This window comes from Hylobates moloch, unplaced genomic scaffold (genome assembly GCF_009828535.3).
Source record: "Hylobates moloch isolate HMO894 unplaced genomic scaffold, HMol_V3 SCAFFOLD_4, whole genome shotgun sequence".
Taxonomy (NCBI): domain Eukaryota; kingdom Metazoa; phylum Chordata; class Mammalia; order Primates; family Hylobatidae; genus Hylobates; species Hylobates moloch.
In genome coordinates this window covers 93,779,574-93,806,923 of record NW_026652279.1, presented here as the reverse complement: position 1 = coordinate 93,806,923, position 27,350 = coordinate 93,779,574, and the positions used below count along the sequence as shown (strand labels likewise).

At 39.3% G+C, this 27,350-nt stretch overlaps 1 protein-coding gene across 6 annotated transcripts in view; it reads right to left on the bottom strand.

The window, feature by feature from the left end:
• USP12 (ubiquitin specific peptidase 12) overlaps nucleotides 1–27,350 on the bottom strand; it is a 111,450-nt gene that overhangs the window by 41,347 nt on the left and 42,753 nt on the right. For 5 of the 6 annotated variants that reach the window (XR_009213203.1, XR_009213202.1, XR_009213204.1 and 2 more), the window contains exon 2: nucleotides 8,830–8,910. Coding sequence is in view for 1 of the 6 variants with exons in the window: in XM_032150598.3 (XP_032006489.1) it covers nucleotides 8,830–8,910 (81 nt within the window). In the remaining 5 variants the exon portion in view is untranslated. Of the gene's footprint in view, nucleotides 1–8,829; nucleotides 8,911–14,917; nucleotides 15,040–16,297; nucleotides 16,698–27,350 lie in introns of those variants that run through there. The other variant, XM_032150600.2, reaches the window with a different exon arrangement.

Sequence of the window (27,350 nt, the reverse complement as noted above, 5' to 3'; positions counted from 1 at the left end):
ATAAAACATTACTTTGTACCCCCTATCTTTTCTAAAATAAAAAAAGAAATTTCTAAAATTAAAAACAAAAATAAAACCTAAATGTGTATGGATTCAATGGTAGAAATACAGAGAAATGAATTACTTCAGGTAACTTAAAGAATGTTTACCATACATGCCTAATGAGATATAGTCTAATCATTTTAAACAACAACAACAAAAATCTACTGGTCGGACGCAGTGGCTCACACCTATAATCCCAGCACTTTGGGAGGCCAAGGCAGGCAGATCACTTGAGGTTAGAAGTTCGAGACCAACTTGGTCAACATGGTGAAACCCCATCTCTACTAAAAATACAAAAATTAGCCAGGCATGATGACACATGCCTGTGATTCCAACTACTCAGGAGGCTGAGGTATGAGAATCGCTTGAACCCGGGAGGTGGAGGTTGCAGTGAGCCAAGATAGCACCACTGCATTCTGGCTTGGGTGACAAAGTAAGACTCTGTCTCAAAAACAAACAAAAAAACAAATTTATTGATATTGTTATTTTGAAACTATTGTAGCTATATCATAGGACAAAGCAAACAAGGAATTATGTTAATACTCTTAGGAACCAAAATTTTTAATGTAAAGAAAAAAAGATGCTATAATAAAAATAGAAAGCCTTGTAAACTTAAGTTGGAAATATCAATATAAACTTATGTCTTTTTATAACTCTGAAAGTGTTATGCCTGTGTGCATGCATGCATGTTTGTGTGTACGTGTTTTCAAACTCTGTCCACTGAAAAGGTGTGGCAGCAACAAGTTTCTCCTATACCCAGATTGTGTTCTCTAAACACCCTTTTCCCATCCAAAGAACTCGGACACCTTGAAGATATGGCTGATACAAGATCTGCGATAAGAAATGTACAATGTGCAAGATTAGCCTGGGATATCTTAAATATAAGTGTCAACTTTAATAGAAAAGGATTACTGCAAATTCATAAATTTAAAATGACATTTTAGGCCGGGCACAATGGCTCATGCCTATAATCCCAGCACTTTGGGAGGCCAAGGCAGGTGGATCAGTTGAGGTCAGGAGTTTGAGACTAGCCTGGCCAACATGGTGAAACCCCGTCTCTAACTAAAATTACAAAAATTAGCCGGGTGTGGTGGCACGCACCTGTAATCCCAGCTACTCAGGAAGCTGAGGCAGTAGAATCACTTGAACCTGGAGGCAGAGGTTGCAGTGAGCCAAGATGGTGCCACTGTACTCAGGCTTGGGTGACAGAATGAGACTTTCTCCACAAAAAAAGATACGTGTGTGTGTATGTGTGTGTGTGTGTATACATAATGACATTTTTTTAAAAAGCAGCCCTCATTAGTCTCCAATGACAGTTCAAACTAATATATAAAAGGAAAAACATCAAAGATTCATCTTGCCTTTCTTATAAGAACCATATTTCAGGGGCACTAAACAGCTGATGAAGGAAGTTTTTAAAGTCCAGTGAATAAAATCAGAAGAAATGGTTGTAAATAACGGATTAAGCAATAATTATCAATGGATGCTCAAAGCATTCGGTTAAAAGTTGATACGGATCTTTAAAACAGAGTGAACAGACCTAAACCCCCTAGCCATTTCAGCATTGCTGAAAGTGAACAACTGAATATTGTGTGTCTTTTAATATATCTTACCTCCTATGAAGTATTCTTGCCTTAAGCAAAACCACTAAACTTTAATCATGTCTCTACGTGTAACTACTAATTTACAAGACAGTCAACAGTCAGGCAATGAAAGAGACAATACCACAAAGAAGGAAAAGGCCAAGTTTGAAATGGGAATAGTCTCTAGACAGATGACCTAGTTTCTCCACAAATTGATGACTTGAACAAAGGTTTAAAAGGACTCAAGAGATACAACAATCAAACTGCAAATGTAAATGCTGGAGTTTACTTAGATCCTGATTTACAAACCAACTATAAAAAGTCATCTTTGGCTGGGCGCAGTGGCTCAAGCCTATAATCCCAGCACTTTGGGAAGCCGAGGTGGGTGGATTAAGGTCAGGAGTTTGCAACCAGCCCAGCCAACATGGTGAAACCCCGTCTCTACTAAAAATACAAAAACTAGCCGGGTGTTTTACTCCTGTAATCCTAGCTACTCGGGAGGCTGAGACAGGAGAATCGCTGGAACGTGGGAGGCTGAGGTTGCAGTGAGCCGAGATGGCGCCGCCACTGCACTCCAGCCTGGACGACAGAGTGAGATTCTGTCTCCAAAAAAAAAAATCATCTTTGAGACAAAAGAAGATACTTGAATGTATACCACAGTATTGGATGATATTAAGAAATTGTTGACTTTGTTAGGTGTGATCATTAGATGATCGTATTTTTAAAAACGTTCCTGCCACTTTGAGACATGTAATTAAATGTGTCCCATTTATGGCCAAAATGCCATGATGACTAGGATTTCCTTTTCCAGGAAAAAAAAAAAAAAGGGTAAGTGGAAGAGAAGGAAAATATTGCTAATTGTTCAAGCTAGGTTGATGGGTTCATAGTGATTCATTATATTTACCTCTCCTACTCTAGCTTTTCAAAGGAGGCGTGTTTTAATCTTTGAGGTAAATTGTATCATCATGTCATTATGTGTCAAAATCATTGCAAATAAAGGACCTAACCAGATAAATTCATAGGGAAGACAGACACTAGGCAGAGCCAATAATTTGAGGGGAAAAACTTAAAAGCTCTGCTATGTTCAATCTCCTAATTGTCTGAATACGTTTCTTTTTTTCCACAGAGATTAAACAAATAAGATCCCCCTGCCCCACTGAAACAGGAGTTACCAACTTTTTGAAGAGGCTTGGGAGATCCAAGCCCCTCTCCAGCTGAGGACCTGAGACCTAGTGAGGACAATGACTTCTCACATCTACACTGCTAGTAGGAGACAAGCCCCGGTTTCAGAAAAAGAGGTGCTTAAGCTTAAGAGGTATATGATTAAAGCGTACTGATATCAATGATCATAATGTAACTATAGATACACTTCAATGAACCCTACCCAGGGGTTAAGTACACCTGAATGTTACTAAGATTAATTTACACAGTATCCAGTATAAATTTGTCTTAAAAATACCTGTATTTGTACTACAATGTAATCAAGCTAACGACCAACAAATCTGGTTATATCAATTGAAGAGAAGATACAATCTCCATATTTTGGAATAGGCAACAGGGGAATTGAACAACTTCCACCGAATAGGGAGATGAAAGCAAAAGAGATCATCTCCGAGTATACCAGAAATATTATGATAATGAGGATTGACCTATCTATAAAAAAACACAAGAAGCAAATAGGATAGGCTAAAAAACTAGAGGGAGTCTCTATTTTGTAGACTACTGGAAGTCAGGCTCACACTTTTGTCCAACATGACTTGCTCATCTTCTGAATATAAAGCAACAGTAACATTATAATCAATTCTCTGAGGCCTGCTATTAGTCTTCTTTTATTTAGTTTCATCAATCCCATTAAAGAAAAATTAAAAGGTTGAAAATACTACTCTTTCTCCAGAATAAGCTGACTTTCAATCTTTTTAATAATTTTGAAACTTTTCCTTCAATTTTCTTGATTTTTAATATTAACTTTCATTCAAGGTCCTAAGACCTAAAAATTATCTTTCAAGAGTAGAGCCTTCATGCAAAAGGTTTTCTGGGACTCTATACTCTTGTTTGTGAATGCCAATTTCTTAAAAAACCAAAAAACATTTGCTTTAGTGCTGAAAGCTATGCTGTGTTATCTCAGCTGGTTTTGAAGATCAAAGGTAGGTTTAAATCAGGGAGAAGAAATTTTAAAAGTTGCCACCCTACTCGAGGTCTGATCATTGATTTTTTTATTGCTTAGTGAATACAATCTCATTCTTGCTTTCAAAGTGCTTTCTCTAATGCCTTTTTCTCCAAACCTTAACAAACATCCCACCGCAAATATTTTTTATATACTTAATACTAAGACCATTTTGAGCGCACATCCCTTACACATATTTATAAATTATATGTACTATATTATGTATGTTAAAAATGTAAAGGAACGCAATTAAGAAAATGCACATTTTAGATTTTTGTCTTATTACACACTATTATTTTCATGAAAAATTATTAGTCTTAAGTGAGAGCAGTAAGAATGAGTATATATTTTTGTGAGGGTTTTAGATTTTAAAACAGCAATTTGATAGTCTGTGATGTTCAGTTATTTGGATATGTGGTTTTAATGGCTATCAAAACTGAAAAAGATACGTTCGTAAAGATACATAGGTGCAAGGGAAGGAGAGTCTCACTACCTACCTTTAACTTTTTAAATCATGGCATCCAATTTGCAGTCCTATCTACCAAATTAGTTTGAATACATTTAGGAAATGCCTGCCTTGAGAGCCCCACAGCACAGTAACGAAGAACATAGGATCTGAGACCAAACTGTCTAGGTTCAAGTCTGGTTCCACTGTCTGACCTTGGGAAATTACTAAACTGTTCTGTTTATCAGTTTCTTCATCTGCAAAAGGGGGTAATACAGCACCTACCTCTTAGAATTTCTTAAAGAATTAAATGAATCATCACAAAAAACACTCAGAACAGTTCCTGGCCCTTCATCATTTCATAGCTACTTTTTTTTTTTTTTTTTTTTTTTTCCTGAGACAGGGTCTTACTGTCACCCAGGCTGGAGTGCAGTGGTATGATCATGGCTCACTGCAGCCTCAACCTCCTGGGCTCAAGATCCTCCCACCTCAGTCTGTGGAGCAACTGGGACCTCAGGCACTCAGGTATGCAAAATGCCCCCAGCATTTTTTTTTTTTTTTTTTTAAGAGACAGGGTCTCACACTGTTGCCCAGGCTGGTCTCAGATTTCTGGGTTCAAAGCGATCCTCTCGTCTTGCCCTCCCAAAGCGCTGGGATTAAAGGCATGAGCCACTGTGGCCAGCCAATAGTAACTTTTAAAACAACCTTTTAAGTTAACTAAAATTCAATCATAAAATTCTCTAAAACTACATTTAAATTATAATAGATCTGCCACAGCAGAAATAAATGAGAGAGATGATGCCATCAACCCTTTAATATCATGGAACTTGAAGTAACATACAATCATATCATATACAGATAGAGTATAGGCACCAGTCTTATCCATATGTTAGGAATAATGCTTAGTCTATCATTTTCAGATAAAAATAAACATCAGAAATGCTAATATTTTCTTCCTATTCTCAATGGATCATCTTACACACTTCATTTGGAGACTACTAGTTTTAACCACCATAATGTCAATAGCATTACTTTGCTTAAATACTGAGGCTGGGCACAATGGCTCATGCCTGTAATCCCAGCACTTTGGGAGGGTGAGGCAGGAGGATCGCTTGAGACCAGGGATTCAGCACCAGCATGGGCGATATAGTGAGACCCCGTCTCTACAAAAACCTTAAAAAATTAGCTGAGCATGGTGGTGTGCACCTGTAGTCCCAGCTACTCAGGAGGTAAACGCAGGAGGACAGCTTAAGCCAGGGAGGTGAAGCTGCAGTGAGCCAGGGAGGTGAAACTGCAGTGAGCCATGATCACTCACTGCACTCCAGCCTGGGTGACAGAGCAAGACCCTTTCTCAAAACAAAAACAAAAACAAACAAACAACCAAAAAAACCCAGATAAATAAAAAATAAAAATGTTGAAAAGGAACCATTTTTGAAGAAGCACAACTTCTTCCCTGTCCCCGATGCTGGGCCTGATTGATGGTGCCTGTTCTGTGAACATGCTAAGATGTCCTAAGCGAATGCTCTCTTCCACCAACCAGTTCTTGTTTAGGTGACCGTATTTTAGAACATTGTATTTCCACATCCCCCTACCCACCACTCTTCTTACTCCAGCAGAGTAGACCAGACGTTGAGTACCTAACCTAGAAGTCATCTTTTCATACTCCAATGGATGTCAGTTCCTCACCCTACGTTCTTACTCCACTGTCCCATGCTTCCTTGTAGGAACTGCTTTCTCTTCTCTATGCAAATTACTGTTGTGTTATCAATCAAAGCCCTTTTACAGCCCCTAAAACAGGGTTGGACACTTGGTACAGTCTAGCCAGACAACCTGGGCCAGAGCTCTTTTCCCAGGTTTGATATGGATATTTTCTGGACTCTCCAACAACGTAAACCTCAAGTAACCTATGGCCATCAGATGAGGAGAAACTGAATGAGAATGAAATCAATGCAAAAGAAAAGAGAACCAAGAGACATTTGCCTAATGAATTTTATAACCCAAAAATGGAAAGTTTCATTTTTATTTATTTCTATAATGGACCCTGCTCCAACTAATGACTAGTAGCAATTCAGGTTAAATAGCCTTTTATATGATAGACTAGAAATACAATCATAATTTTATAATAAAGATTCTGAAGGGAAAGCACATTTCTTTTTTTATTATTTTTAAAACAAACAACCTAAAACCTTAGAAGGCAGGAAAAGCATATTTCACAGTACCCTCACAACTGGACTTACTGAGGCCAGCCTACTTGTGTGTTGAGGCCTACCTGTATTAGAAAATTAATAAAGAACCATACAATAAAACGACGAAAAAAAAGCTATTCAAAAAAAATGCACAGACTATATTACAAGTAGGAAAGATACACTAAATTGTGGTTTAAATCACTCTCTATCAGCTCTACTAAAATAAGTACTAACCAGCTACAATATAAAAAGAAAAAAGGCAATTTATCAGGTTAAAACAACTTGTTTTCTAAGAATTTAGCTAACTATGTAAACAGCTGGCCTCTAAGTGGGATACTTTACAGCAAAAGAAAGCTTCCAAAGGCTCCTTTCCCCATCCAAAGGTCCTCAAGCCACACTAGTATTTCTCCTCTCTACTTCCAATAATATCAGGAATAGCATTGTATCTACAGGAGATAAGCTAAGAGGAAATCCTCATTCTATGTATTATACAAATTATAGTGACAGGTAATTAAGAGTAAGCTGCCATAAGAGATATTATCTGTGACAATATTATTCTGAGACAAAAATATCTGCAACTGAAAATAACAGAAAACAGGTTCTCATTAAAGCACTAAGAGCAACCACTCTGTTTAATTTTCTGCTAGGTTAATCTGTGGGTATTTTCCTTCTCTCCATTAAAAAAAAAAAGCTTGAGCAGTATAGCAAGACCCCATCTCTACAAATAATTGTTTAAAAAATTAGACAGGCATGGTGGTGTGTGCCTGTGGTCCCAGCTACTTGGGAGGCTAAGGTGGGATTGCCTGAGCCCAGGAGGTGGAGGCTGCAGTGAGCTGTGATCGCACCACCACACTCTAGCCTGCTGCATGGAATTAACCACTCTACTAGCTCTGCTGCATCTACTCTGACCACAGTTTTATTTCTGAGTATAATTCACAATGTTCACCAACCTTTAATAGTTGGAGCTGTGGCCCCTGTAGATATGTTAATTTTATATATAATAATGAGACACAGAGACCAGAAGCTTATATTTCTACTCATCAAATGAATCTCTCCAGGGGATAAAGACAAAGTGTCCTCTGATGGTCTCTTAGTAAGTTTATTCTCTCCTGCTTGTCTTAATTTTATTGTTAAGAATTCTAATTGAAATGCTGTTTTTTTCATTAGAATATAAGGCTAAATTCCAGAAAAAAATAAGTGAGAGGAGTAATGAGTAGCCTGTTCTGGACAGAGAGAAAGGTAGGGTGCTGATTCTTTGTTATAGGTTTTATGCATAGTGCACAGAGACAATTCCCAAAGCACAGGGAATCACACACATCACTTCAACTGCTTTCCTCAAATCCATGAGAAACCCATCTCATATGTCCTATGTATGGACTAATATTTAGAGTCCACCAATCTGTTCAATATAACTTACTCTGTTACCTATTTCATAAATATATGCATTTTAAAACACCTGCTATGGATTCACCTGATAGTACAGTACAACAGTATAAAATAAACTACCACAACAACTATATAACACAAATTTGTCATACTCCCCAGTGACTCAGAACAGATAACACTCAAGTAAAACTTCTCAAATTTTCCCAGTTTTAAAAATGTGTAATTACTGGAATTACCTCCATAAGAACTGGGATGTGCTTTTTCCCGACATTTCACACTTTTATATCTCTAGCACTGGTAAAATGACAGAAGTAAATTGTCAAATACCCCATAGATAGATGGAGGTATTTGCACAGCTAAATATATACTTGTACATTTGTACCACTTAGTCAAGTAAATCATTCTCAAAGAATCAAGAGATCACTTGGTCTAGGCTATATATTAATACTAAATTTTGGCTATGAGACATTTCTGACAAAATAGGGACAATCAGATTGACAAGTTAGAAACTATCTATCTCTAAGATTTTAAGATGTCAGGCAACTGGCTGGGTGTGGTGGCTCACGCCTCTAATCCCAACACCTTGGGAGGCCGAGGCAGGCAGATCACGAGGTCAGGAGATTGAGACCATCCCAACTAACACGGTGAAACCCCGTCTCTACTAAAAATAGAAAAAATTAGTTGGGCATGGTGGCAGTTGCCTGTAGTCCCAGCTACTCGGGAGGCTGAGGCAGGAGAATGGCGTGAACCCGGGAGGCAGAGGTTGCAGTGAGCCGAGATCGCGCCACTGCACTCCAGCCTGGGTGACAGAGCAAAACTCTGTCTGAAAAAAAACAAAAAAGATGTCAGGCAACTTTGTTTCCCTTCCCTTAAAGATCATTTCAAAATTCCCAATCACGTCTCTTGGCATTTAACTCTATTAATACAAAAGAACAATTTTTCTTTAATAACTTATGAAATGCATTCATCGTTTTTAAAACTGCTTCCAAACATGATTCTAAAAGCGTATCAATGGATACTTACATTGACTAATCCAAAATAGTGCTCATTGACCGGAAACTGTTCTGGACCAATCTCTTTCTCTAATGCCGAAGCATTGGCGCCCTATAAAATGAAAAAGAAAAATCTTAGTATTTATAGTAGTCATGCACCACATAACGACACTTCAGTCAATGACAGGCCGCAACATGCTGGTCCTATCAGATTACAATGGAGCTGCCCTACACAGGTGCGTCCTTATCCTTTACACTGTATTTTTAGCTGTACCTTTCTTATGTTTAGATATGTTCAGATGCACACTTAACTCCTGTGTTACAATTGCCCAGAAAATACAGGAACATGCTGTATAGGTTTGTGGCCTTCGAGCAATAGGCTCTACCATCTATCCTAGGTGTGCAGTAGGCTCTACCACCTAGGTTTGTGTAAGAACGCTCTGATGTGCGCATGCACAACGACGAAATGGCCTAACGATACGTTTCTCACATCATATCCCCATCGTTACACATGATCGTATTTTCATAATACTGTCACAATTACACAGGTGTTACAGAGACACCCCGTAAAAAAAACTATCTGTGATCCCTATTGCTACCTAACACAAAGAAAAGAAAAAGCAGAAAAGAAAGAATGATATTGAAGAGTAAAGGCTTTTGATAATGACTAAAAATTGGTTTATAGGAACTTTCTTCTCACAGAACCAAAGCCTGGATCAAGGAATTACATTCATAACATGTTCTTTTTTTCTAAGTAATGAATGAAATTTCCTGCTGTATCATGTACTCTAACAGGAGTGTAATCTGATAGCACACATCTCTGAGAGCTGAACTTCTGTGAAACGAAATATAAATATGCACATGCTCAGTGGCCTAGGAATTCTGAAGTATAAACCTGAAATTCTTACAGAGAACTGAAGTTGACAAGAATGTTTACTGCAGTATCATTTACGATTGCAGCTGACAGCAGTCTAGCTGCAGCTGACAGCAGTCTAGATGGTCCATCGTTGGGGAAATAGATACGTAAAATGTGACAGCATACTACATAGTAGAGCCAGAATAAATAAACTAGGTTTACACACAGAAACATGAGTATCTCAAAAACACAATGTTAAATGAAAAAAAGAAAAATTAGATTAACATAAAACACCAAGGGGGGTGTGTGTGTGTGTGTGTGTGTGTGTGTGTGTGTGTGTGTGTATTTAATAGCACATGGAAAGCAGACTGAAGAATGTATATTAAATATACTATATACCGAGTGAGTGCTGGAAGAGGGATGGGCCATGGAATTGGGAATGGGGCAAAGGAGAAAAAACAAAATTCAAGAAACAAGGACCTCGCACAGACAATCATAGTGTGTCACGGTTTCAAGAATGTGATCAACTCAATTCTGTGCACCTGTGGTCCCCGAAGACCATGTGAAAGGGAGGGGGAGAAATGTGGCCCTGAGCACCACGGTGGGTGATGACACACAAGCAGATACAACTAAATAGATTCTAAAATGTAGTTTGAAAGGGAAATAAAAGCAATTCTGTTACTATAACTCTGAATATGTTTACCTTGAAAATTCCCAGGAAAACATACTAGATAAATATAACTGATAGGATATTGCTCAAAAAATACCAAAATGTCACAGTGAAGAGCTGCAGAGACAACATGCCTCTTCAGCTACACTGGGCATATGGTCAACAACGCACCAGTACTCAGAATCCCACACCTGCTGCTTCCTTTCCGCACGAGACTCCTAAACCTGGGAAGCCCAGAACCTTTGTTAGACATGCGTCTTCAATTTCCTGACAGCTCTAGGCTGAAAAGGAGGACTGATAAAGGCACATGGTGAGTTGGCAGTCAAGTTCCACCAAAACGAGACGTTTCTTCTATTATCTTCCAGCCAACCAGCACTTCTATATAAATGATACTGTCTTTATTTTTTTGACTTGGGAATCAACTTTAAGTTTTATATAAAACCTTGATACCATTACTAGTTAATAGATATCATTTATTTCTAAATTTGGATAGCAATATGTCAGAACAATACCAAATTCAATTATTACAGCAACTTCACAATCCACTAAAAATTGATGGGAATATTGCAAGCCCTACTACCTCTCACCCTGCCAGCTCAAGTACTTCATCACAAAAGTCCCTGACATATGTTGAAAATAACCAACAAACCCAGGTTTTTACCACCTGTTGTAAAAATTCAAACTGATACTGGCTTATTCAAATGAGTATAATCCTTTCCCCCCACCAAAACAGAAGAAAATGTGTCATCAACCAAAATACAACCTCAAATACTTACCCATCTACAACAATAAAATACCAGTGCATACACCTTAGGAAGGCATTTCTGGCCTTTAAGATGCACTAAGAACAAGGTAACAGGTGAAGGTTATCTCTCTACTGTTAGCCGAATCACATGCCACTCGTCTTGTATTCTAACCACCCCACATGTCCACCTGTCACCATATGTACCACGTACTTTCATGCCTGCTTAGTAAGCTCTCCTCCCACTCCCTTGTCCTCACAGTAGTTTCAACTATGGGTCAGGTATTGTCTCTCTGTGCCTCAGTTTCCCAACTGTTAAAAATGTTAGCAACTACTTTATAGGGTGACTATAACAGAATTTTAACTTTTCTAATGCAGCTGGTGGCGCCTGGCACACAAGCAGGTGCGCAATAAATGTTGGTCCTCTTCTTACCCTTCCCTTCAAACAAAAAGAAAATAAACTAGTCACAGTAATACATCTTTTCTGCTCCGTGCAAAAGCTAAGAAATGACAAGAGAAAAATCAGAAGACAAAACAAGACAGCTATAATACAAAAAAAATAGATACTCTCTTTAGTTTGGCAGACAAGAGCCAATTCCATGAAGCGGCCCCCAGAGGTATCATCACTGTACTCCCCCCCACATAGCCTAACAACAAAGCAGAACCATAATCCAATTCAGAAGTCTGAGGACAGAAGGCCAAGAGGGGTAAGGTGGAAAGAGCTGTAGATCATCATCATTTAACCTTTCTGGATTTAAGAATCTTCATTTGCAAAATAAAAGGGTCAGAATCCTCAGTGATTTTCAAAACTCCCAGTTCCAAATTTATCTGTTGGGTTTTCAAGTAAGCCTTTACATGAACTAAGATTTTCATGGCTAAAACTATTCAGAAAATTAAAAGATTATGTGATTTCTAAAATCCCTTCTCACTCAACATTCTATCATTTCTGATCACTTTCATCAACGCTTCTGAAGACATTACAGTTTTAACACAAAACTCCAGGGAAGTCTAAGACAACCAATATATGCCAAGCCCACAATTCAACAGCTTGAAGAATGATGGTTAGGACAGACTGACGGTAGCAGATCGAAATGAAAAGTACAAAGAAAGAAGAGCACTCACCTTATTACAGTTCTAAAGTAAGGCATAGCACCATAAACTATGCCTTCCTGTGGTAATGACACTATGCAGCAGATTCCGCAGATGCAGGAGAAGCATGCTTATTGCATACATTCAAGGTTTTCCTCAACAGAAATGATCAGGGTACACTCCTCTCTCTAGCCTAACGCTAACTAAAAAGGCAAAAGATTATACTAAGCAATTGGTTTCTGCTAAGTTGTTTTTAAATTTAACAATGTCTTCAACACCAAAGTCAGATATAACTGGTGAAAACCAACTGGAAAGTCAAAATTTTACTGTACGATTGTTACCATCTTTAAGACCTTCCTGAAGGATTTTAAGGCTGACAAATTCTATTACATCACATAATGGTCACACAATCACCCAAAAATTTAAAGTGAGCCTAGAAAAAGCAAACATTCAATAATAATAGCTCCATTCCCACATTTGAGAAGTACGACCCTATCAAAACTAACAATAGCTTTCATGAAATCAGTGATTCTTTACTGGGATAAAGAGCAGGCGTGATGGTGAGTTAAGTTCTGCTCCAGGCCAGGCACGGTGGCTCACGCCTGTAATCCCAACACTTTGAGAGGATGAGGCGGGTGGATCTCCTGAGATCAGGAGTTCGAGACCAGCCTGGCCAACATGGTGAAACCCCGTCTCTATTAAAAATACAAAAAATTAGTCAGGCGTGGTGGTGGGCGCCTGTAATTCCAGCTATTCGGAAGGCTGAGGCTGGAGTGAGTCAAGATCGCGCCATCGTACTCCAGCCTAGGCAACAAGAGCAAAACTCCATCAAAAAAAAAAAAAAAAAAGTTCTGCTGTAGAGCCTTCATAGGTATCAGAATTTATTTATTTTTGTCTGAGCACATGACATACACAAATGGAAGAAGAGTTTTTTTCTGACTTCTGTCCCCATTTTTGTAACTTAGGCAAAAGATTAGACTTAGTACCCTTACTATAGAACTTATCATGAAGAAGTAATTAGATACTCAGGCCCTTCTGATGAAAGCAACCAAAAGATGGGTGAAATTTAAAAAATAATAATTAACTGAGCTAGTGATAAAACAATCTGCAGAAATCAGAAAACAAAGTGATGGGGGAATTACAAGAGATAAGCAAACACCAAAGACTTCACACTGCTGATATTTCCTGACCCTAGTGACCTTTAAATTCTCTTCTAACAGCTGAATGGAATGGTATGCAGGAAACAGATGCTAAAACTTAGGGTCCACTCAAGACAGGGAGGACAACAGGAGATATGAGCATGAAGCCAAGATCTCTAAAGGGTTTCTCTTCAATGAATAAGGGAACCAGTAATAATCCCATACCAAAAGAAACAGCAAGAAAACTTGCTTGACTTGTCCTTGGCACTTAGGAGTAGAGACAGGAAGAAAGAAGAAACATATTCCAAAATTCATAACCACAACTAGGCCCTCGTAAAAGTCTGTGACCCAAATTTCCACAAACTATGTGATCTTAAAAAAACAAAACAAAATCCTCGGTAGAGAATTCAAAGAAATCCTAAATTGAGAGTGCCCTCCTTCCACCTCTTCCACTCCACAACAGGCAGAATTACAAATTCACTCTGGAATGAGATAAATTCAATCCACCCACAAAGAATTCCTACAAATACAATGCCAAGATATTTGAGTTCATAAGTCAAAAATTACAAAAACACACAGGAAAAGAAAGCCCCATGAATAAGAGCCCCATGAAGAAATGCAGACAGCAGAATGAAACTCAAGAAGATACTAAGCCGGGCGTGGTGGCTCATGCCTGTAATCTCAGCACTTTGGGAGGCCGAGGCAGGCAGATCACGAGGTCAGGAGATCGAGACCATACTGGCTAACACGGTGAAACCCTGTCTCTACTAAAAATACAAAAAATTAGGTGGGCGTGGTGGCGAGCACTTGTAGTCCCAGCTACTCGGGAGGCTGAAGCAGGAGAATGGCGTGAACCCGGGAGGCGGAGCTTGCAGTGAGCCAAGATCATGCCACTGCACTCCAGCCTGGGCGACAGAGTGAGACTATGTCTCAAAAAAAATAAATAAAAATAAAAATAAATTAAATACCAGAATTAACAGACACAGGATATAAAACAAATGTCTCATATGTGTCAAGAAATGACAATGAATTGATTATAAGAACAAAGATGAGACTCTAAGCAGACTTTTAAAAAGAACTAAATACAATTTCAAAATATAAAAGTTGGAAAAGCTGAAGTAAAAACTCAATGGCGTGGCCAGGCATGGTGGCTCGTGCCTGTAATCCCAGCACTTTGGGGAGGCTACGGCAGGTGGACTCAGGAGTTCAAGACCAACCTGGGCAACATGGCAAAACCCCGTGATATGGTTTGGCTCTGTGTCCCCACCCAAATCTCATCTTGAATTGTACTTCCATAGGAACCTGGTAAGAAATAATTTGAATCATCAGGGTGGTTCCCCCATACTGTTCTCGTGGTAGTGAATACATTTCATGAGATCTGGTTTTATCAGGGGTTTCTGTTTTTGCATCTTTCTCTTTTTCTCTTGCCGCCGCCCTGTAAGAAGTGCCTTTCGCCTCCTCCCATGATTTTGAGCCCTCCCCAGCCATGTGGAACTGTAAGTCCAACTAAAACTCTTTTTCTTCACGGTCTTGGGTACGTCTTTATTGGAAGTGTGGAAACAGACTAATACACCCCATCTTTATCAAAAACACAAAAAACTAGCCAGGCATGGTGGCACACACCTGTAGTCCCAACTACTCGGGAGACTGAGATGCAAGGATCACATAAGCCTGGGAAGTGGAAGCTGCAGCGAGCCGTGAGTGCGCCACTACACCCCAGCTTGGATGACAGAGTGAGACCCCATCTAAAAATAATAAATAAATAAATAAATTTTTTAATGGGTATGCTTAAGAACTAAACAAGGCTAATATCAGACAGTATTTTTTAGCTAATATTCCTGTCAATGTAAGGTTATTAATGAAAACTCAAGTTTTGTTAAAAACAGGACATGTGGCCAGACGCGGTGGCTCATGTCTGTAATCCCAGCACTTTGGGAGGCCGAGGTGGGCAGATCAAGAGGTCAGGAGATTGAGACCATCCTGGCTAACACGGTGAAACCCCATCTCTACTAAAAATAAAAAAAAAATTAGCCAGGCATGGTGGTGGGCACCTGTAGTCCCTGCTACTTGGGAGGCTGAGGCAGGGGAATGGCGTGAACATGGGAGGCGGAGCTTGCAGTGAGCCGAGATTGCACCACTGCACTCCAGCCTGGATGACAGAGCGAGAGTCCATCTCAAACAGAAAAAAAAAAAAAAAAAAGAAAAAAGAAATATAAAGAAATATTTTACAGAGAAGATTTCATGGGAGAATGGGTCCATTACAGAACTGCTGTAGAGAGAACCATGGTATACTTCAAGTATCATTGAACTAGCAAAGCTACAGACTTGAGTCTGGTCTTGGCCATGACATTAAATTATAAATGACCTGTGACAAATCATTCTCTCCAGACCTCAGTTTCCTCAGATGTAAAACTTCTGTCTATAGTACCTTCCATCCCCACATTTTTAGCAACATATGAATTTATCAGCTCTTCCAATTTCATTAAAACATTAAATATACAATGTTGGATAGTCTATTAAAAGTCAAACATTAACAAAGTCCTGAATGAGTTAGGAAATAGCATCATATCCTCAACAATAGCCATTCAATACTAAGAATTTGTAGGCTGATATAGTTTGGCTGTGTCCCCACCCGAATCTCATCTTGAATTGCAGCTCTCATAGTTCCCATGTGTCGTGGCAGAGACCCAGTAGGAGGTAACCGAATCATAGGCATGGGTTTTCCCATGCTGTACTTGTGATAGTGAATAGGTCTCATGAGATCTGATGGTTTTACAAAGGACAGTTCCCCTGCACACGCTCTCTTGCCTGCCACCATGTAAGACATGCCTTTGCTGATCTTCTGCATTCCACTATGATTTTGAGGCCTCCCCAGCCATGTGGAACTGAGAGTCCATTAAACCTCTTTTTCTTTATAAATTACCCAGTCTCAGGTATTTCTTCACAACAGTATGAAAATGGACTAATACATATGCAATGGGGCAAGTATCTCCTTTAACTTACCTTGTATGAATTCTTGAAAAGATGAGGACTTGTCCTTTTCACACCCAGAAATCACCATCCAAGTGAAATAATAATAGGTTGAAATTACAAAGATACCTTTGACCTATTATTTTGATAATATAAAAGTAACTATATATTAAATGTTGTGAGCAACCCAAAAATATCTGCAAATACGAAAAAAATAATCTGGGAGATGGCTATCCTGCAATTAAATAAATTTTACATAGTCAATCATGGAAAACATACAACTAACTACGATTCACTCCTTTCACTCTGCCATTATGAAAAAGATAAAAATTACACAAAAGTAAACTGATAACCAGGAATGTTTTCAACAAAACAATTCAATCTGGAATTAATGTAATTCTTTAATTTAAAAATCTCCTGGCCCACAACATCTACATCTAAAACTAGATTATAGCTAAAAAATGGTGTCTATGAGGATACATCATTTTGAAAAGTTATATTCAGTATATACTGTTTTATAAAGTAGAGAACAATACACCTTACCAAGAAATTTAAAATGATGAAAACATGAAAGAATGTGCATCTATCATTTGGAAAATGTATTTAAATAGCCAAACTATTAGTTTCCAAACAACTTTAATATAAATAAAGAGAAAATTCAATACACTGTTCCAGTTTCATGTTTCAAGGCATATTTTAGAATGCAGCGTGTATCATTTTAAGTTAGATCAGGTCAGTACACAAAGGAGAACTGCCAAATCAGGCAGGAAAAGCTTCCCGGAGGTGGGAAAAGCACGTGACCTGGTAAAATAAGAAAAGTTCTGGAGGCACAGGAAGCAGCCCATGTGAGGGTGTGAGGGTATAAACACAATAAAGAAGTGAATGTGAGCTGTAAAAAGATGAATCCAAAGTATAAAGGTGAAACAAGTTAATCTCATAAATGAGAAAGGGCAAAGAGTCAAAGAGAAGGCTTAACCCTCATAGCTGTTCTAGAAAACACCATGTGCCCTGAAACCGAATCAAAGGCAATGAAAATATTTATGACGAAACACATTATACAATGAGTTTGAGGAATCATAAAAAGAGTATCAAAGCAGTAGACCTCGGGATATGTGAAATTCAGTATCTGACTAGCTGTGTTCTCTCTAGCCCTGTGCTAGTAACTGGAGAACATGACTTTTAAAGTGTGGCACCCATTACTGAGTGGTGAGATCTTTGCAGTGGACCACTACCATCTTCTTTTTCAGTAAAACAGATCAGATACACATTTTTATTAGGAGTAAACAAAGGCTTCTGAAACTTTTGTTTCAATATATAAGTATGTATGTATGTATTGGGTCTCATATTATTTCTCACACTAAGTTGAAATTTTTTAAATTTTATATACAAAAGCATAAGAAAAATTTCAAAATCATAATTCAACTGGGGAGTAGAGACTGAATAAAAATCAGCTTTTCATGATCACATATAAATAAAAATCCATTTAAAAATAAATTTAAAGATGTAGAGATAAGAGAATAAGTGTCAAGCCGGGCGCGGTGGCTCACGCTTGTAATCCCAGCACTTTGGGAGGCCGAGGCGGGAGGATCATGAGGTCAAGAGATTGAGACCACGGTGAAACCCCGTCTCTACTAAAAATACAAAAAATTAGCCAGGCGTGGTGGCGGGCGCCTGTAGTCCCAGCTACTCGGAGAGGCTGAGGCAGGAGAATGGCGTGAACCCGGGAGGCGGAGCTTGCAGTGAGCCGAGATTGCGCCACTGCACTCCAGCCTGGGCGACAGAGCGAGACTCCGTCTCAAAAAAAATAAATTAATTAATTTAAAAAAAGAGAGAGAGAATAAGTGTCAAAACTATGTCACAACACAGGATGTACTATAGCAAGTCTGGACAGGAACAACACTGAGTGCTAGAGAACTTGGAAAAGCTTCACAAACAGATGGAACCGAGAGTCGCTTCCAAGATGGCCGAATAGGAATAGCTCCGGTCTACAGCTCCCTGCGAGATCGATGCAGAAGGCGGGTGATTTCTGCATTTCCAACTGAGGTACCTGGTTCATCTCACTGGGACTGGCTGGACAGCGGAGACAGTCCACGGAGGGTGAGCGGAAGCAGGGCGGGGTGTCGTCTCACCCGAGAATCGCGAGGGGTCAGGGGATTTCCTTTTCCTAGCCAAGTGAAGCTGTGAGTCACTGTACCTGGAGGAAGGGTACACTCCTGCCCAAATACTGTGCGTTTCCGACAGTCTTTGCAATCGGCAGACCAGGAGACTCCCTCCCGTGCCTGGCTTGGCGGGTCCCACGCCCAGGGAGCCTTGCTCGCTGCTAGCACAGCAGTCTGAGATTGACCTGGGACGCTGGAGCTTGGCATGGGGAGGGGCGTCTGCCATTGCTGAGGCTTGAGTAGGTGGTTCTATGCTTACAGCATAAAGCGGCAGGGAAGCTTGAACTAGGCGGAGCCCACCGCAGCTCGGCAAGGCCTACTGCCTCTCTAGATTCCACCTCTGGAGGCAGGGCATATCTGAACAAAAGCCAGCAGACAGCTTGTGCAGACTTAAACGTCCCTGCCTGACAGCTCTAAGAGAGCAGTGGTTCTCCCAGCTGGGGGTTTCGAGCTCTGATAACAGACAGACTGCCTCCTCAAGTGGGTCCCTGACTGGGAGTGCAGCCTGACTGGGAGACATCTCCCAGTAGGGGCCGACAGGCACCTCATACAGGCGGGTGCCCCTCTGGGACAAAGCTTCCAGAGGAAGGATCAGGCAGCAATATTTGCTGTTCTGCAGCCTCTGCTGGTGATACTCAGGCAAACAGGCTCTGGAGTGGACCTCCAGCAAACTCCAACAGGCCTGCAACTGAGGGGCCTGTGAGAAGGAAAACTAACAAACAGAAAGGAATAGCACAAACAGATGGAACTAAACGAGCCAGGCTTTGACTCTTTCTTCAGGGGTATTTTCATTATAGCTTTTCATGTTGGTACAATGAAAGCCCTGAACTACAAAGAGTAGGCATTTAAACGTTCCAACTGCAGGCTGGGCAGGGGACTGAGTGACAGGCTTCAAACCAGGAGGGTGCGTTCCTGTCCCCATTCTAATATAAACTAAACTACTGAGCCACTGCAATAAAACGCTGCCTCAGTTTTCTCATCAGCAAGACGGGAGAACAGATTTATAGCACCTATTGCAAACCCAAAATGCTACAATTCTAAAATAGCAGCACTACTGTAGAGTTACCAAAGTTTAAATTTAGAACAAATATTTGTTCTAAACATTTGAGCTCCAAATTACTAATCTGCAAAAAAGGGCAAACAAGACTTGCAACACGGCCTGTTTCTGTGAAAAATGTATAGAAGATGTTCAGAACAATGCCTGGCACAACAGGCACAAAGCAAACTTCCTTTGCCCATCTTCCTCCATCCCAACTACAATGCCATCTATTACTCCTTCCTTCAGATGAGTCTTTCAAAAAACAGTCCTGACACAATTTCTGTGGCTGGGAGGGAAAGTATCTGGGGGTTCTGCACTGATCTGCAGTCATCCTAAGAATCTTGATCTATACTTCCTCTAGTGGCCTCCTCTATGTTAAAACAAAAAACAAGCTTTTGATCTGTAAATGTTCAAAATGAGACAATGAGCTACTGAAAGAAATCTCATAGTTTTTAACTATCCCATCAAAGTTAAAATGTGCACTATAAAAAGTAGAAGGGTCTAGACCTGAAACTGGCATTGCACCATTGCGGTACACATGGCAGAAGCTTGCAAAAGCTTAAAATCAGAAATCGGCACAAAGCAAAGTGACCCTCAGTAAGATATGATATGGTACCAATGACACAAAAGGGAACAGAGAGGTTCAGCTGCCAACACTAATGGAGAAGTTAGAACATGTTGCTAACTCTGAGAGAAATGAAATATTGTACAACCAATTATCAAGCTCTAATAATCACATGATCAAAGGGCCTTTGCCTCTATTCCTCTCTATCACAGGTCTTCTGAAAACCATTTGTTCCACTGCAGGAAGAAAGAGAAACAATATAATTTTGCCGTCCAGTAGTGTTTATGTTTGTGTATACATTCTCCCACCTACCCTCCATATCACTCCTAAAAATCTTCAACCTGATAGGGAAGATTTCTGGCAAGTTTTCAAAAACTGAATTTCTTCCCAGAAGAAATTAAAAGTAGTTTACTTTCTCCTTCAACTGCCATCACAGAAGTACATATGTAACATATTAAACATGTAAATTTCTCATCTAATCAGTTCAGAAAAAATCCAATTCTATGATTAATCACTGGGCAAAAAACTGCAAATTTAAATTTACTCAGAGGACTCCACTTATGTAATAAAAAACAAGTTACATATCTGAATCAATATTATAATTCATTGCTAAATAACTAAGCCAATACCAACAGGCATGTAATTTTAACTTTCAAAAGTTCAAATGTCCACTAGAAACTCAATGTTCCTGTTAGACATGTCAAAAAGCACAGTATTCCAATTATTTTATTCAGTATTTTCAATGAAAAGTTTCACCACATAATTCATGGCTAATGTGTTATAGAGAATATTTAGAGAGAATAAAAGAAGATTCGGATTTACCTTAAGTCTTTTAACTCAGTCAAGACATGGAAACATAAGATCACTGGATGCCAAAAAAACAAACAAAAAACAAGCTTTTGATCTGTAAATGTTCACAATGAGACAATGAGCTACTGAAAGAAATCTCATTACTTCATCTCTGTTAGAAGTAACAGTAGTAATAATACTGGCTTTTCCAAGAACCACTCTGTCAAGCCTTCACATTTGGCTTAACAATAACATCAAAAGGAAAATTCTCAAATATGACCAAACTCAGCATAACAACATACTTGAGTGCATGATGAAACTTTACAGATCCTACTTTCCTAACAATACAAAAAACTTTCAAAAAATTAATAAGATACTCTCATGGATAGCTAACATTTAAAACATAACTATGTCTGAACTCCGTAACTGGCACCTTACCTAAGGCAAAAAGGGTGGACAAGATGTGTTTTTTCGGCATCTTCACATTGTCTTCAATGCAGGGATTCACCCACTTTGGTGAACAAATTACAAGAATGTTTCGTCAAGCTCTTTCTACCATATTCTTGATAATTTCTACATCTATTCCACCAAATAATGTTTCAGCTCTATAAAAAGCAAGGATCCCTGGATTGCCACCCTGTGTACCCTTCAGACACCTGACTTGGATAACAGATTTCTGTGATTCTGCTCAATGAGAAAACCTGTGTTGATGCTTTTCCACTTATAAAAACATGAACACTTCTATTTTCCCCAACACCTGTTATAGTATAATAAAGTCTCTGTAAAGTACCTACCACTCCTGAGAAGAAAATCACTATATAAATACAAGGTATTATTAAGTTCAAGTGAACCCAAAATCAACAAATTACATTATGGACTGACTTAGTTTATAGTAACAGAGTTCATACTCCAGATTCCATATGCGGACTCCGACTCACCCTAATAAAAAGCAAATTATCATCAAACTTACATAGTTTTATCAAATACTCGGAATATTCCATACACTTCAAAGAAAAAAAGGTATTCATATTGTGAACTGCCTCAGAAAGAGTTCTTCATTCTTACCACAATAAGAAAGTGACCTGTAGCTCTTTCTGTGTCACTGAGACAACAGGAGTATTATATTAAACCAGAGTTAAGTGGAAAGAACAAAGCAGCATCTCTGTCAGTCCTGTTTTCTAGACCTCGATTCCCCTGACCTATAAAATGTGGTTCTCTCTTACCATTTTCCAGCTATAAAACTGTGGAAGAACTGAAAACAACTTTTAAGTTCTGCAAAAATAAAAACCATTCTTAGTAACCACACCATCAACAGCTCATAAAATGACAGTGTCACTCTAAAGATATGCGTAGGCCAGGTGCAGTGGTTCACGCCCATAATACCAGCACTTTGGGAAGTCAGAGCAGGAGGACTGCTTAAGGCCAGGAGTTCTAGAGAAGGCTGGGTAACATGGCAAGACCCTGTCTCTACAGAGTATGTTGTGGAGCACGCCTATAGTCCCAGCTGCTCGGGAGGCCGAGGCAGGAGGAGCTATTAAGCCCAGGAGATCGAGGCTGCAGTGAACTATGACCTGGGCGACAGAGTGAGACCCTATCTCTTAATAGTAATAATAGAAAATAAAAATAAATGTATGCATAATTTTTGTGAAGGATGTTAGAGAAATGCTGCAAAGAACTTTATTCCATTAATGTAGTTTCAGTGTCTTCAACAACAAGAAAGCACCACTGTTTGATAAATGGTGGGGAAGTAGAAAAGAACTGGCTGCAACTGGCATGAAGTATAGTCACATCCAAAACATACGAGTGGAGTGACCAACATGAAAAATGGCAGAAAGCTCCCAGGGTTAGTCCTTCCACCAAAACCATTAAGCTGAAAAATACATCAGAATCAACTATTCTGAACCTTAGAACCTAATCAGACATTAAACACCCAGGGCAGTGGTTGATGAAGGGAGAAGAGAGCACAGCATGCAAACCAGCTACTATTCCCTACTCCTCAGCATCCCCAGAGGCGGGCACAGGACCACCTCCTAGAGCAGCTGCCTAGTAACAGGGCTGGCAGCGGGAACCTTGCCCTCAACAATTTAGGATTGTGCATTTTGCTCAGTCTGGCAGTAGCCTGGGGAAACAGCACAGATGCTTGCTTTTGTTTCTGTCCCCTTAGGCTGCAACCTTTCTTGTTTTTTTCCCTTTATTGAGGGGGGATGGGGATCCAGACATTATACTAAATCTCTATCAAGTCATAGTTGTCCAGAGATAGTAAGACAGAAACTTCAGTGACCACACACAACAAGGAATACAGACTTTGTAAAACTGGTTTAGAAAAGTCATTATACAAATGGATGACTGCAAGCCTCAAAAAAGCAATCACTGAGGAGCTGGAGAATCTGATTTTCAGAGTCACCACATTACAACATTCAAACTGTTCAGTTCTCACACACATACACACACACACACAAAAATCACAAAACATGCCAAAAAAAAAAAGGAAAATATGGTGTATTTGCAGGAAAAAAGAATTTGACAGAAACCATCCCTGAGGAATTCCAGACACTGGAATGACTAGTCAAAGGTATTATTAAATCAATCGTATCAACAGTATTACACTGGGGTCCCAAACAAGAGCTGAGCACGCTTACTTCCCCATGACTAACATGGTTTTTTCAGTGAGTCACTTGTTGAAATCCCAAATTTGCTGGATGAGAACCATTTCTGCAGGGATCAAATGAGGCCAAATCACAAGTCCAAAAAGATCACACAAGTATCACAAGTCCAAAAGATTAGCTAATTCTTGAAGGCAACAACATTTAAATTCCACCACTTTGCTTCAGCAAGCCATGATGCTTAAAAACAAGGGTGTCAGAAAAATTCTGGATAAAAAGATCAGTTCATGAAAGTAAGGAAGGAATAGTGTTGTGCAGCTACAGAAATAACAAGAGCTGAATGACACTCAAAGTTTATGTGTGGCATTTTCAAAATGCAGTAAAATTCATTTTTTTAAAATAAACAGATTTACATATGTTAAACACAATTTGAATACAAATTCAGAATGCAGGAAGCAATCAATATGGGAACTTGAGTGTGGGTACATTACAAAGAAGAAAGGTAAAAACTGGTAAGAGACACTTTAGCCATAGCAGAAGTGGCTTTAGCCATCCAGAAGGCTGCACAGGTGTGAAACCCTCCTGGTGAGAGGGTGAGCAGTGAGCAGTGAGCTCCACCACCACTTCTCAAACCACGTGACTCTGGGTGAGTCACTTTCTCAGTCTTAGTTTCCTCACCATATCATACAGGAAAATACCTACTCTGCCTACCTCGGGGTTATGGAAATCAAATAGTGGATGTGAAAGTGCTGTAAAACGTAAAGCATTATGTAAAGGTATGACTAGAAACATGAGTCATTTGGATTTTTCTAAGTAATCATTTTACCAGTGAGCAACGTGATGGAAACTTGCAGCAGTAGAGTGAAGTACCTTGTTCAAGTACACTTGGTTTTGAAAGCTACTATGTAAATGGAAAAGAGACCACTCTTTAACCTATGTAAAAGTCTGAGGTTAGCTTCCTATGGACAGTTAAAATATCAGAACAAGCACCAAATCCCTTTCATATGCTTTGTATAAAACCTTTTATTTTATAAGTACTCTAAGTTCACAATCTAAAAATAATTCAAACTGTAAAGAGGGTATAAAACTCAAAGTATTATTCACCACTCCCTCTCTTAAGGTTCATTTCCCTGGAGACAATCCCCATTAACAGTTTTAGTTCTTCATGATGATTATCATAACTTTAAATAATATATTGCATGCCTCAGTCAACGGCTCTTAATTCTGTGCTTTTGCAAGAAGAGAAACTGACACACACACTACCTCCCAACTCTCCTTCCACAGGCCACCTCCTAATTTTTATTACGTGTCATTGGGTAGAGTATTGTTCTAGTGCTTCTACTGGTTCTACATCTAAATCTTTAGCTAGATTTACCAATTTTCATATAGCACGTAAGAAATCTGGGCTATGAAACAAAAGGAAATAAGCACATTCACCTTTCCTGCTATCCCTCATTTCCTCCACCTCCCAGCCACTTACTCATATATTCAGGGATTATAACATTTACATTTGCTCCTATAATTGTATCTTCCATGCTTTATCTTTGGTGTATTCAAAAAGCAATTAACTAGAAAGTAGATACTTGAAGGGTAGCTAATGTGTGCAAAGGAGATTGGCTTGTGGAGAGGGGCCAGTAGAAATCTTAGTAACTTCAAACATGAAAATTTTAGTTACATGTGTGTTAAAAAATGTATAGGTTACTAGCAAAACATAAAATATCATTCCAATAAAAAGCAGTACAGGAAGGCAAAAAAAAAAAAAAAAGGCAAAGGAACAGAAATATAGCCCTCACTCATTAAATTACTGCCCCTCGAAGGAGACTCTTCCATGTTTCAATCTCTTGGTTGTCCTCAAGTGTCTGGAAATCCCTGGTTGGCTGTTCCGCTTTGTGAATGAAAGATGGTTAGTCTAAGTATCTCATGAGGGTTTCCTCTGCATTTGCGTAGGTCTGGCTGTCCTAAAAGATCGTTGGTTTCAAGTTCTGTGTGTGTGAGGAGCTGGTGGGCACGTTAACAAGAAGAGCAGTACTCTGAGAATAGGAATGTCCTTGTCCTGTGTCTGCTGTAAAAACCACACTGCTATGAGCTCTTCTCTGCTCTCTCCACTCTCATGCTCTCCTCAGACAAAAGATCACCCACTTTCTGGCAAGACCTTATCCTAAAGGTGAAAGCCTGGCATACCAGCTACTCTGAAGGGGACAGAAAGGAGGCTCCATTGAGCCAGCTATTCTGAATGAACTTCTTTAATTACCATGGTGATGGCAACACAGCCATGCTCCTACTATGAACTGTTGATTCCAAACTCAAGCTTCCACCAGGGCTCTCTCAAGAAGCCCAGGGTCAGCTGTTAACTAACACTTATTAATTATTCTCTCTCCTGCTGTAACTTTTTCTACTAGCTGTTGTCTCTCTAATCCTATTTATTATCTTGCAATCCTCTAGGAATCCTCAAAAATATCTGATCCATTAATAACACAGTCTATCCTCTAGCTCTATTACAGTTCAATAAACTTAACGCAAACACCACACTTACCACACTCACATGACATCTTTCTGTTACTTCTATAAAATTTTTAGAAGAAATGGGTGTGCACAGGCTTAAACTGATCTCAGTATCCTTTATAACACAGTTTAACAAGAATAGTATTACTTCAAAGTAGTCTACTCTTCCCAGAATATAAATTATCATCTAAATTACGTAAAAAGCTTTGCTAATAAACATCTACAATACCATCCTGGCTAACACGGTGAAACCCTGTCTCTACTAAAAAATACAAAAAATCAGCCGGGCATGGTGGCAGGCACCTGTAGTTCCAGCTACTAGGGGGGCTGAGGTAGGAGAATGGCATGAACTCGGGAGGCGGAGCTTGCAGTGAGCCAATATCGTGCCACTGCAGTCCAGCCTGGGCGACAGAGCAAGACTCTGTCTCAAAAAAAAAAAACTACAATAATAGGAGAAATAACTGGAGCTAAAATCTGATCGGAAACTCTCAGCGCATACCAAAGCAGGTTTCATTCACACCACTGTTCCAATAATAATCACCAACAATGTTTTCTTAAATACTACATATAGAAATGTAAAAAAAAAAATTATATTCAGAAAAATGTCCTAATTTTATTCTAATTTATAAAGCAATATTTGGGGCTGGGAGTGGTGGCTCATGCCTGTAATCCCAACGCTTTGGGAGGTCAAGGCAATAGGATCACGTGAGCCCAGGAACTTGAGACCAGCCTGGGCAACATAGTGAAATCCCATCTCTAAATAAATAAAATAATAACATCAGCTGGGCGTGCCCATTAGGTGGTACATGCCTGTAGTCCTAACTACTTGAGAGCCTGAGGCAGGAGGATGGCTTGAGCCCAGGAGTTCAAGGCTGCAGTGAGCTATGATGATGCCACTGCACTCCAGCCTGGGTCACAGAGCCAGACCCTGTGAAAAATAAATGTTTAATTAGTCACACATTATGACTGAAATGTGTGACTGCCCTATAAATGAAAAAGACTAAAGAAGCTCTCTCTATAGGGTTACTAACAACTTATAGGACAGAATTTGGAGAAAGGTAGCATAAAAGAAAGTGTTTTGATCAAAAGCAGTTCAATTTCTAAAATTTCTCTATCACATTTGGCTTGCCAGATAAGCTCATTTTCCATTATATTCTGAAAAGAGACACAGAAAAAAAGGGGAGAATAAGTCAGCAACTGAGAGGGTGGAAAAATAAAATTTCAATGAATTTCAAGGTGAGAAAACATACTTTGCCATGCCCACATAAAAGGTAAGCTTTCTCCCAAATCTGTCAGAAAAGAGAAGTTACTTTCTAATCAGGTCCCCTAAAGTCTTCCATATTACAAAATATACTCTCTCAATTACTTCATTTTGAACAACAAAGGGTTGTCCAAGGAAGCCTCATGAGCCTAAAACAACCTCAAATAA